This window comes from Saccopteryx leptura, chromosome X (assembly GCF_036850995.1).
Source record: "Saccopteryx leptura isolate mSacLep1 chromosome X, mSacLep1_pri_phased_curated, whole genome shotgun sequence".
Taxonomy (NCBI): domain Eukaryota; kingdom Metazoa; phylum Chordata; class Mammalia; order Chiroptera; family Emballonuridae; genus Saccopteryx; species Saccopteryx leptura.
The window spans coordinates 14,500,866-14,513,409 of record NC_089516.1 but is presented as its reverse complement, the minus strand read 5'-3'; the positions used below and the strand labels follow the sequence as shown (position 1 = coordinate 14,513,409).

The following is a 12,544-nucleotide window of genomic DNA, read 5'->3' as shown; positions in this document are numbered from 1 at the left end:
TAAGAAGCGTATGATTTCACTCATATGTGGGATATCAAACTGAAACTCATAGGCACAGATTATAGTATGGTGGTCACCGGAGGGAAGGGGACACAGTAAAGGATGAAGGGGGCTAAATATACGGTGACGGAAGATGATTTGACTTTGGGTGGAGGGCACACACTGCAGTATACAGATCATGTGTCATAGAAATCTATAGTTGAAACCTAATACTCTTATTAACCAATGTCACCCCTAATAAATTGAATGAAGAAATTTAAAAGTTGTAATAATTTACAAATCTATTTATACAGTAAGCTTTTGAAATCCGGTTTCAACTTTACAGTTACAGCCCATGTCAATTCAGAGTAGCCCCATTTCAAATGCTTGATGGCCAGATGCAGTTTGTGGCAACCATACTGGACAGAGGTCTAGAAGCCTTGTTACTATAGAAAGAAGTATTGTGTTATACTTTAAAAAGACCCCAACCAATCCAACAGAGGGCAATCAGTTCTATCCTTTCCTGAGCAACAACCCTAAGAAATCAGGCCAACACTGATCATGTAAAAGTATAAAACTTACCTAAGGCCATCTTGGTTTCAGTAACTTCTCTTACATTCCTCAGGGCTGGTGGGATAGTGGCTTATATACAGCCTAATAAGTTTTATCTTTAGGGAAATCTGAAGTCCTTGAACAAGGATTTCAAACAATGTAAGGCTGTTTTCCATACACTGATCCCTATTACCTCAGTTACAGAAAGTACAGTAAGTATTTTGTCACATCCACGTCCATCCATTTGAGAAACTTCTATCTCTCTAGAAGAATATTTCATCCCTATTAATCATTAAAAAATGACCTGAGCCTGAATATAGGTATCCATTTGACTTTGGATCATTAATGTTCTCTACTCTTAATCTTCAAATGGAGTTTTGGAAACCTGCTTGTTTTCTTAGACTTGGAAAAGGAGAGTGACATACCCTACCAGCAGGAAATCCTACCTAGAAGAAACAAGGGTGGAAGAGCAAACCCTGTTGGAAACAGAGGCGCTGAAGGTGCAGGCTCTGAAAACTCTGAGGTCTCTGCATTCCCCAGGAAGATACTCTGAATGCGAGGTGTTTTGCTCAAGGAATGGTTGTCTTAGGGAGCCAGGAGCTATTACTGAAATTAAAGTGCCATCCTGATCACCTTACACGCTTGACCAGAGACTAGGTTTTAGAAAAATTCTTTTTATTTTAAATTTTTGTCACACATGCAACATGAAGAAATTCTGTGGCTTTGTTTTTTCTACATAACAAAATCACTGTTCAAAGAATCAGCGGTCTGTACCACTTACCACGTGTTCAGCACTAAGCCAGGAGGAAGCACCTGGTGGATCCTGTGACCATGCAGATTCTGATTCTCTAGTACAGGGAGAGAAACTTCCAGATGATACAAGTGCTGCTGGTCCTTGAACCTCAGGTAGAATGGCAAGTCTTTATGTGGATGAACTAATGTAATCTTCTCTACAATATCAGGAAATCCTTGCTATTATGACCCCTATCTTAAAGATGAGTGTGATTTGCACAAGGTCACAACCACTATAAAGTGGGTGAGCCCAGCCCTTGCTCACTCCACTGTGTAACCGCTTCACTTTGCAAGTTCAAGTGCCACAAAGAAGCACAAGTACCATTTCATTTCACTATTAAACCTAAAACACATAAACTAAACTATTTAAAACGGTATTCATAACATGGTGTCACTATTCAAAATTGGAATTTTTATTAAACATTTGAGAATTTATATGATTTTATTCTATACATATACTTAGCCCCACCCTCCGGTATTCAATTCCAAAAGGGTGCTTGAAGCATGTGGTCAGACATAACTGTGGCTACCTTTCGCAAATAACTGGAGAATGGATCACACAGCCAGAGGTTTTGTGTGTGTGTTAATGTGAAAAAGCGGGTGCAGGTGCAAATTAGAATCTGAGAAGTCAGAACTAGTTACTAACTACCTGATACTAAGTACCTACTACTTTGAAGTACTGTATCGGCGGTGGACTAGCAAACAGCATTGGTAACACTTGGGAAGTGGTTAGAAACATAGTCTTAGGCTCCGCCCCAGACCGGATGAATCAGAAGGTGCATTTTAACCGGAACCCCAAGATGATCGTGTGTACTTGAAAGTTTGAAACCACGAATCTAAATCACCTGATTTAGATTCATTCAATGCTACAGTCTCTAGAGGGTCGTGGTCTTAAAGATAATGAGGGAAAACAACGCCATTCCTCCTAGGCGGACATGTTATTTTCCTCCCTGGGCACTGCAGCGGATTATAGCAGGGACCCGGCCCTCCCAAGACCACTACCGTCGCCCCCCGGGCCGGACCCTAAGGCTGCGGGGCGTCCAACGCCCCGCAAAGCCACTGCGGCTGCTGCGCAGGCCGGCACACCCCTCCCGCGGCCCGCCAAAATTTACTCCACGGGCCCGGGTGTCACGAGGAAGGCCGCACGTGGGCACCCGCCGCACAGCTTCCAGCCCGGGAGGCGCGAGGTAGGAGAAGAAAAAAGGCCTCGGGCCTTGCGCCCCGGCGCTGGGTACCGCGGGCTTGGGCCGTCGACCCGTGGCCCTCACCTTCAGCACCAAGTCGGTCAGGTAGACGGCAGTCCAGCCGCCCACCACCACCACCACCAGCGACACCGGAATCATGGCAGCGGAGGGAAAGCGAGCCCCGGCGTCCTCCTCCCTGCGAGCCGCGCAACGCCGACCGCGCGGTGCCTACAACCGCACCACCATCTGCACAGGAACAAACCTGCTACCGGCTCCTTTCTCGCAGCGGCGCCGTTTCCCTCCGGGCTTTTCCGTTTAAACACGGACGGGCGCGTGCGCACCGGAAATGGACGCGGGGGCCCATTTTTGTGGGCACTCGGGCGCTGTCGTCCCAGCATCAGTTCGGCGGCGGCGCCTCCCAGCCCTTTAATGATTTCTTAGGCTTTGTCCCTCCCTGCTGTCTGTTCTTCATTCTCTCCAGTTCTGGTTTGGGATCATCTGAAGTAATAAACATCTCCACCTCCCAGACCTTGTTATACGCATCCAGGTTTAAGTTACAGTACTTTTATTCTTTTTATTGAAGTGTAATTTACATATAGGGAAGTCATAAATGATACAGATCTTAACTGTCCATTTCGATGAGTTTTAGTCACTATCAGTGTACCCTAATCAAAATAAAGAATATCTCAAGAATTTCCTTGCTGGTCAACTCTGCCTCCCCTTCTTTATGTAAACAGAACTATACAATAGGCACTCTTTTGTGTCTGGTTTATTTTGCTCAACATAATACAGGGTGGGGCAAAGGCAGGTTTACAGTTGTGCGTATGGAAAATAATATAATAATATAAGAACAAACTGTTCCGTGTACTCACAACTGTAAACCTACTTTTGCCCAACTCTATTTTAGAGCTATAGGGAAGGAGAATTTGCGACTCCAAAATGACTCTTTTTGTCATATTATTGTAAACTATAAGAGAAGCTCTGAAAACCAAGCAGAAGTTACCCTTTTGTAAGACATTTACATTTATGAAGGTAATCTTCATTTGCAAAGGTATCTCTCTGTACCAGGAAGAATAGGATGGATAAATCCCTAGAAACTCTTATCAAGGAAGTCAAAGACTTAAATCTGCATAACAACCTTACCTTTGTTTACTTTGCTTTTCCTGGTCACCTCCCAGAACTGGCCTCCTCCCATCGCTAACATTTTTTGTCTTCATAAGGTGGTGACTTTAGCCATTTTGGGGGATTTACTCAGTTTTCCTGGAACTACAGGATATTAAACTTTTGATTGTTTTGCTTCTGTTCTGTCTCATGTCAATTGACTTAAACCAGCCAGAAGAATCTAAAAGAGAAAAAGAATTTTCTGTTGGGCAGATAAAATATATTATGTTCACTTTGTTAAAGATGCGCTGCCCACATGGAAGCCTGTTGCCCAGGTGATATTAATGTGGGTTGGGGCAAGCTGAGGGCAGGCAAGATCCTTGTAGCCTGGGGCTTAGTTTTTTTTGTTTGTTTGTTTGTTTTTATATTTTTCTGAAGCTGGAAACGGGGAGAGACAGTCAGACAGACTCCCACATGCACCCGACCGGGATCCACCCGGCACGCCCACCAGGGGTGATGCTGTGCCCCTCCAGGGCGTCGCTCTGTTGCGACCAGAGCCACTCTCTCTAGCGCCTGAGGCAGAGGACAAGGAGCCATCCCCAGCGCCCGGGCCATCTTTGCTCCAATGGAGCCTCGCTGCGGGAGGGGAAGAGAGAGACAGAGAGGAAGGAGAGGGGTAGGGGTGGAGAAGCAGATGGGCACTTCTCCTGTGTGCCCTAGCCGGGAATCGAATCCGGGACTTCTGCATTGGGGCTTGGTTTTAAGACAGTCTTTCCCACCCTTTTTGATGTGGGGTGGTCCAATCCCATCATGCCCCAGATAAGTGACTTTGTATTAGAGACTTCCCTATTTTGTATATTGGATTAAAGGTTTTGATTCCTACACTATAAAATGCGAGCAGAACAGGAGCTTGCTCTCTTAGTTCCTGAGATTAGCATTAGAGGAGAGAGCAGAGAGCAGAGAAAAGCCACGTGGAGGAGGCCTGGAGAAGCAGCCAAGATGGCAGAGTGCTGAAGGAAAAGCCAGTTTGTGCAGAGTTTGTGCAGGGAGAAGGAAAGGGATGGGGATCAGAAGTGAGTAAGTCTGGTGAGCTAGAAACCTTTGATTCTAGGAAACTTGGATAAAGTCAGTAGCTTTGTGAGCACTGAATGAGTGGGTTTTGGAGCCCAGTGTGTATTTTTACTTGCCTGCCAGGTGCAAGCTAGGATTAAAGATGATGGCCCACCAGTTTTTGGCTCCGTTGTTTCTTTACCGACTCTCCGAATCCAATGCGAACCTCCTTGGGCCAGGCGGCTGTGATGGTGGCCGTGGCTACTGGCTTTGCACTCCCCAACAGTGCTTTATTCATATTGTTGATTAAATCAGGTTCTTCTCTCAACCTCTTCTATTACCAAATTTAAAATTGGTGGTATGGTTAAGAAATTGTAGCACCTGACCATGTGGTGGCGGGGTGGATAGATCGTTGGATTGGGATGCAGAGAACCCAGGTTCGAGACCCTGAGGTCGCTAGCTTGCTTGAGTGCAAGCTCATCTGGTTTGAGCAAAGCTCACCAGCTTGAGCCCAAGGTCACTGGCTCCAGCAAGGGGTCACTGGGTCTGCTGTAGCTCCGCCCCCCAGTCAAGGCACAAATGAGAAAGCAATCAATGAACAACTAAGGAGCTGCAACAAAGAATTGATGCTTCTCATCTCTCTGCCTTTCTGTCTGTCCCTATCTGTCCTTCTCTCTGACTCTGTCTCTGTCACAAAAAAAAAAACACACAAAAAACCCCAAAAAATAAATTGTAGCTCTGAACAAGCTGAACATACTTTTATGTTGATGTATTCCTGATTACATATTGAACTGGAACAGTGGGTCTCCACCTTGGTTGTACTTTAGGATCACCAGGGAGCTTTTAAATTTTATTTTAAAGTTCTGTAGTTTAGAGCAATTGAATCAGAACTTCAGCGTAGTACACAAGCATTCATATTTTTTGAAGCTCTGTAGGTCATTCCACTGTGCAGTCAAGAATGAGAACCAGTGAACTAGACAGCTCTAATGGGAAGGAAAACTAGTATTTATGGAGTGTTTTTCTGCATTCTCTTAATGTTCAAGTCTTTCAAAGTTAGTCTAACTTTTCTGTAAAAGCAGCAATGTTGGGCAGATAAAATATATTATACTCACTTTGTTAAAGATGGCGCTACCCACGTGGAAGCCCGTTGCCCTGGTGATAATATTAGTTGCCCTTCTTGCTTGGGATGGGCGTGATTATATTAATGTGTGTTGGGGGAGGGCTTTCACGTCAAAAGGTTTTTGTTTTTTTTTTTGCATTTTTCTGAAGCTGGAAACAGGGAGAGACAGTCACAGACTCCCGCATGCGCCCGACCGGGATCCACCCGGCACGCCCACCATGGGGCGACGCTCTGCCCACCAGGGGGCGATGCTCTGCCCATCCTGGGTGTCGCCATGTTGCGACCAGAGCCACTCTAGTGCCTGAGGCAGAGGCCACAGAGCCATCCCCAGCGCCCGGGCCATTTTTGCTCCAATGGAGCCCCAGCTGCGGGAGGGGAAGAGAGAGACAGAGAGGAAGGTGCAGCGGAGGGGTGGAGAAGCAAATGGGCGCTTCTCCTGTGTGCCCTGGCCGGGAATCGAACCCGGGTCCTCCGCACGCTAGGCCGACGCTCTACCGCTGAGCCAACCGGCCAGGGCCACGTCAAAAGGTTTTAAAAGGAGACATCACGTTGTTCTGGGGAAGAGTGATTATGTTCTAGGAGGAGCCCATGCTGGAGGAGAGCAGAGAAAGGCCACGTGGAAGAGAGGAGAAGCAGCCAAGATGGCGGGGTGCTGAAGGAGAAGCCAGTTTGTGCAGAGTTTGTGCAGAGAGAAGGAGATGGGGAATAGAGGTGAATAAGGCTGGTGAGCTAAAAACCTTTGATTCTAGGAAACTCAGATAAGTCAGTGGCTTTGGGAGCCCTGAATGGAAAGAGAAGTGTTTTCCCACTGTGTGTATTTCTTCCCACAGGGTGTAAGCTAGGATTAAAAGGTAATGGCCCACCAGTTCTTGGCTCCATTGTTTCATTACCGTCTGTCCAAATCAAATGTGACCCTTTACAGGCCAGGCGGCTGTGATGGTGGCCGTGGCTACTGGCCTTACAAACAATAAAAATACTAATACAAATATTGAGAACATAATATTATCTTAAGAAAAGTATCCCAAATAAAAATTCACATCCATAACACTCTCTAAAGTAAAAATAAAGTATAATACTAGAGACCTATATTGCAGATATTGCTACTGGTTTGCCTCACTGTCCATATTTATCCTAGAGTTTTTTTTTTTTTTTAAAGATTCTTTTTTATTTTAATTTTTTATTTTTTTTATTTTTACAGGGACAGAGAGAATCAGAGAGAGGGATAGATAGGGACAGACAGACAGGAATGGAGAGAGATGAGAAGCATCAATCATCAGTTTTTCGTTGTGACACCTTAGTTGTTCATTGATTGCTTTCTCATATGTGCCTTGACTGCGGGCCTTCAGCAGACCGAGTAACCCCTTGCTTAAGTCAGCGACCTTGGGTCCAAGCTGGTGAGCATTTTGCTCAAGCCAGATGAGCCCACGCTCAAGCTGGCAACCTCGGGGTCTTGAACCTGGGTCCTTCCGCATCCTAGTCCGACGCTCTATCCACTGCGCCACCGCCTGGTCAGGCTTATCCTAGAGTTTTAATAATTTAGCACCAGAACTCTTTAGCTTCAAGAAACCTTATGACTCATCTCTTATATACATTTGTGTATATGTGTTATTATAAAATGTTTGAATTTATTTTGGACATAGCTGGGTATAAATTATAAGAGTTTATATTCAACCATGCTATAACTCTACAGTTTTCCACTTACAGATACTACAAAAGTCTTAGTGTAGTTTTAGACTTTGATAATTTCAAAAGTATAAATGCTACGTACTTATAAAAAGTATCACCCATATGTTTACTTAAATTTCTTTCTGTCCTGGGTTCAATTCCTAGTCAGGGTATACAAGAGAAGTGACCATCTGCTTCTCTTCCCCCTCCCACTACTTCTTCTCTCACTCTTCCCCTTCCATAGCCAGTGGCTCCATTGGTTCGAGTGTAGCCCCAAGTACTGAGGACAGCTCAACTGGTCCAGCGCATCAGCCTCGGGTGCTAAAAATAGCTCGGTTGATTCAAGCATTGCCCCAGACAGAGTTGCTGGGTAGATACTGGTCTGGGTGCATGGTCTATCTATCTCCCCTCCTCTCCCTTTAAAGGAACAAACAAACAAAAACCTTTTTCATACTTACTTTGTGAATTTTGAATAATTTTATTTAAATTCCAAAAATTTTAGGATGGCAAAAAGTGACTGAAAAAAAGATGAAAAAACACTGTACAAAAATTTCTAAGACCAAATAAACATGAAATAAATTCAAATATTTTTACTTTTGAGTGATGTTTTTTGTAAGTTTGTAGAATTTGTACTTCTGAAGTTATTAAAGCCTAAAACTACATTAAGACTATTGGTACTGTTGTATTTGTCCTGACCTTTGCTCCTATAAAATTCCTGTTCAGTTTTTAATACTGTTCTTCCCTGTGAGGAGAGTATTAACTTAATTGGAATGTCAAGCCTGACCAGGTGGCAGTAGATAGGGCATCATATGGAACGCAGAGGACCCAGGTTTGAAACCCTGAGGTCACCAGCTTGAGCGCAGGCTCATTTTCTTGAAGTGCAGGTTCATCTTGCTTGAGTATGGGCTCACCAGCTTGATCATGGGATCATAGATATCACCCCATGGTCACTAGTTTGATCCCAAAGGTCGCTGGCTTGAAGCCCAAGGTCGATGGCTTGACCGTAGGCTTGAGCAAGTGATGGCCACCCCAGTCAAGGCATATATGAGAAAGCAATCAATGAACAACTAAGGTGCCACAATGAAGAACTTTTGATGCTTCTCATCTTCCTCCCTTCCTGTCTGTCTGTCCCTATCTGTCCTTCTCTCTGTTTCTCTGTCTCCGTGGAAAAAAAAAAAGAGTTGAAATGTCTTCGCTTTTGTCAGTCTGAATCCTTGTCTGGACCACTTGCTGGGACAAGTACCAGATGCTGTATGGCTATCTGATTACCCAAAATATGTAGAAAATAAGTTGATTGTGTTTTTCTGTTCCAAATCTAAAAAATTACTTATTCAACTGACTTAGTGTTCTCAGCAGGGACCCAGCAGTCAAAACAGAACACTGAACTGAACCCTGCTGGTTTCTGGAATGTATCAGTAGTGGATGCCAGCTGGTGGCAGCAGAATGGACAAGACAGAGGATGTAATACGGCAGCAGAAAACATGCCTGAACTCCAAAAGTTTAAGGTATTCTTCCTTAGAATAAATTTGGGCCCTAATTTACAAATCATTTCATGCTATATATACCTCATTTCCCCTTTCTATCCCTGAAACTCTTAAGTTTGTGGGGTGTCTAATTTGTTCATGTATATGGGGTCCCCAAACATATATATGTAATTAAATTTGGATATTCTCTCTAGTTAATTTGTCTCAGTTTTGTTGAAGCAGTCCCTCAAATGGAAGCTTCTAGTATCAGATGAAGAAAATATTTTATGAATCTTTTCTGAAAGTGTTGTCCTCATGTATATATATATTTTATTTTTTATAAATTTTTATTAATGTTAATGGGATGACATTAATAATTCAGGGTACATATATTCAAAGAAAACATGTCTAGGTTATCTTGTCATTAAATTATGTTGCATACCCCTCACCCAGAGTCAGATTGTCCTCCGTCACCCTCTATCTAGTTTTCTCTGTGCCCCTCCCCCTCTCCCTAACTCTTTCCCTCCCTCCCTCCTGCATCCTCCCTCCCCCCACCCCTGGTAACCACCACTCTCTTGTCCAAGTCTCTTAGTCTCGTTTTTATGTTCCACCAATGTATGGAATCATGTAGTTCTTGTTTTTTTCTGATTTACTTATTTCACTCCTTATAATGTTATCAAGACCCCACCATTTTGCTGTAAATGATCTGATGTCATCATTTCTTATGGCTGAGTAGTATTCCATAGTGTATATGTGCCACATCTTCTTTATCCAGTCTTCTATTGAAGGGCTTTTTGGTTGTTTCCATGTCTTGGCCACTGTGAACAGTGCTGCAATGAACATGGGGCTACATGTGTCTTTACGTATCAATGATTCTGAGGTTTTGGGGTATATACCCAGTAGAGGGATTGCTGGGTCATAAGGTAGTTCTATTTGCAGTTTTTTGAGGAACCACCATACTTTCCTCCATAATGGTTGTACTACTTTACATTCCCACCAACAGTGTATGAGGGTTCCTTTTTCTCCACAGCCTCTCCAACATTTGCTATTACCCGTCTTGTTGATAATAGCTAATCTAACAGGGGTGAGGTGGTATCTCATTGTAGTTTTGATTTGCATTTCTCTAATAACTAATGAAGCTGAGCATCTTTTCATATATCTGCTGGCCATTTGTATTTCTTCCTGGGAGAAGTGTCTGTTCATGTCCTCTTCCCATTTTTTTATTGGATTGTTTGTTTGTTTGTTATTGAGTTTTATGAGTTCTTTGTAAATTTTGGATATTAGGCCCTTATCTGAGCTGTTGTTTGAAAATATCAGTTCCCATTTAGTTGACTGTCTGTTTATTTTGATATCAGTTTCTCTTGCTGAGGAAAAACTTTTTATTCTGATGTAGTCCCATTCATTTATCTTTGCCTTCACTTCTCTTGCCATTGGAGTCAAGTTCATAAAATGTTCTTTAAAACCCAGGTCCATGAGTTTAGTACCTATGTCTTCTTCTATGTACTTTATTGTTTCAGATCTTATATTTAGGTCTTTGATCCATTTTGAATTAATTTTAGTACACGGGGACAGGCTGTAGTCGAGTTTCATTCTTTTGCATGTGGCTTTCCAGTTTTCCCAACACCATTTGTTGAAGAGGCTTTCTTTTTCCATTTTGTGTTGTTGGCCCCTTTATCAAAGATTATTTGACCATATATATGTGGTTTTATTTCTGGGCTTTCTATTCTGTTCCATTGGTCTGAGTGTCTATTTTTCTGCCAATACCATGCAGTTTTGATTATTGTAGCCCTATAATATATTTTAAAGTCAGGTATTGTAATGCCCCCAGCTTCATTCTTTTTCCTTAGGATTGCTTTGGCTATTCGGGGTTTTTTATAGTTCCATATAAATCTTATGATTTTTTGTTCCATTTCTTTAAAAAATGGCATAGGAATTTTGATGGGAATTGCACTAAATTGATATATTACTTTGGGTAATATGGCCATTTTAATTATATTTATTCTTCCTATCCAAGAACAAGGAATATTTTTCCATCTCATTGTGTCTTTTTCTATTTCTCTTAGCAATGCCTTGTAGTTTTCTTTTTTTTTTTTAATTTTTATTTATTTATTCATTTTAGAGAGGAGAGTTAGAATGAGAGAGAGAGAGAGAGAGAGAGAGAGAGAGAGAGAAAGGGAGGAGGAGCAGGAAGCATCAACTCCCATATATGCCTTGACCAGGCAAGCCCAGGGTTTTGAACCGGTGACCTCAGTGTTCTAGGTCAACACTTTATCCACTGCGCCACCACAGGTCAGGCTGTAGTTTTCTTTATATAGGTCCTTTACATTCTTTGTTATGTTTATTCCTAGGTATTTTTGTTGTTGTTGTTGCAATCGTGAAGGGGATTATTTTTTTGAGTTCGTTTTCTAATATTTCATTGTTGGCATATAGAAAGGCTATGGACTTTTGTATGTTAATTTTGTATCCTGCAACCTTACTGTATTGGTTTATTGTTTTTAGTAATCTTTTTGTGGAGTCCTTTGGGTTTTCGATGTATAGGATCATATCATCAGCAAAAAGTGATACCTTTACTTCTTCTTTTCCAATATGGATGCCTTTTATTTCTTTGTCTTGTCTGATTGCTCTGGCCAGAACTTCTAGCACCACATTAAATAAGAGTGGAGAGAGTGGACAACCCTGTCCTCACGTATATTTTTTATTCCTAATATGTTTTGCCTGCAATTACTCTTTTCATAGTTATATGAACAAAATTTTTCCTTAAACGATGGTTCTGCCTGACCAGGCGGTGGCGCAGTGGATAGAGCGTCGGACTGGGATGCGAAAGGACTCAGGTTCGAGACCCCGAGGTCGTCAGCTTGAGCGCAGGCTCAACTGGTTTGAGCAAAAAGCTCACCAGCTTGGACCCAAGGTCGCTGGCTTGAGCAAGGGGTTACTTGGTCTGCTGAAGGCCCGCGGTCAAGGCACATATGAGAAAGCAATCAATGAACAACTAAGGTGTTCCAGTGAAAAACTGACAATTGATGCTTCTCATCTCTCTCTGTTCCTGTCTGTCTGTCCCTATCTATCCCTCTCTCTGTCTCTGTAAAAAAAAAAAAAAACAATCAACAAAACAAACAAACAAAAACCGATGGTTCTAACAATGTGGCTTTCAAGCAACCAATCGTCTTCGTTTTTCTGTCTGCATTTCATTTTTATTTCATGAACACCGTACTGGCTTCTTCCTGGAGTATACTAAGAGCATCTAGTAAGAAATGCTTGCAATACTTGCCTGGCAGGGGAGATACCATGATCACGAAGGTGGTTTTCCCATGGCGAAGCTTATCCATTGCACTCCGGATGTGCTGACCCCTGCGATTTCCTCAAATGTGGGAAATTCGACTGCATAACTTGTGGTAGTGGGGAACTGCATTCGCTCTCTCCCCTAGGGAAAAAAAAAAAAGAAATGCTTGCAGTCTGAGAGCATGGGTTTGGTTACCTCTTCCTCAGTTTCCAGCAAGCAAAGTAGTTTCTTTGCAAGCAATTTTAATAAGTTGAGATATATTGTTTTCACCTAAAGAAGCTTACTATTGTGGTTTTGTTCAAGATAGCTTTTAAACATGCAGTGGCCGCTATTCCATCTTGTTTAAACATCGTGTTAT

General features: G+C 42.7%; 1 protein-coding gene and 1 non-coding gene across 4 annotated transcripts in view; one reads left to right on the top strand and one right to left on the bottom strand.

The window, feature by feature from the left end:
- The window catches only part of MBTPS2 (membrane bound transcription factor peptidase, site 2), a 57,588-nt gene extending 54,784 nt beyond the window's left edge, over nucleotides 1-2,804 (bottom strand). For 2 of the 3 annotated variants that reach the window (XM_066356557.1, XM_066356558.1), the window contains exon 1: nucleotides 2,592-2,804. In XM_066356557.1, coding sequence (XP_066212654.1) covers nucleotides 2,592-2,666 — 75 coding nt within the window. In that variant the 5' untranslated portion in view covers nucleotides 2,667-2,804. The remainder of the gene's footprint in view (nucleotides 1-2,591) is intronic. The other variant, XM_066356560.1, reaches the window with a different exon arrangement.
- A 9,362-nt stretch (nucleotides 2,805-12,166) lies between these two features.
- LOC136386525 (U1 spliceosomal RNA) lies at nucleotides 12,167-12,330 on the top strand. Its single transcript, XR_010747919.1, has one exon. It is a non-coding gene; the product is annotated as a U1 spliceosomal RNA (small nuclear RNA).
- The last annotated feature ends 214 nt before the right edge of the window (nucleotides 12,331-12,544 follow it).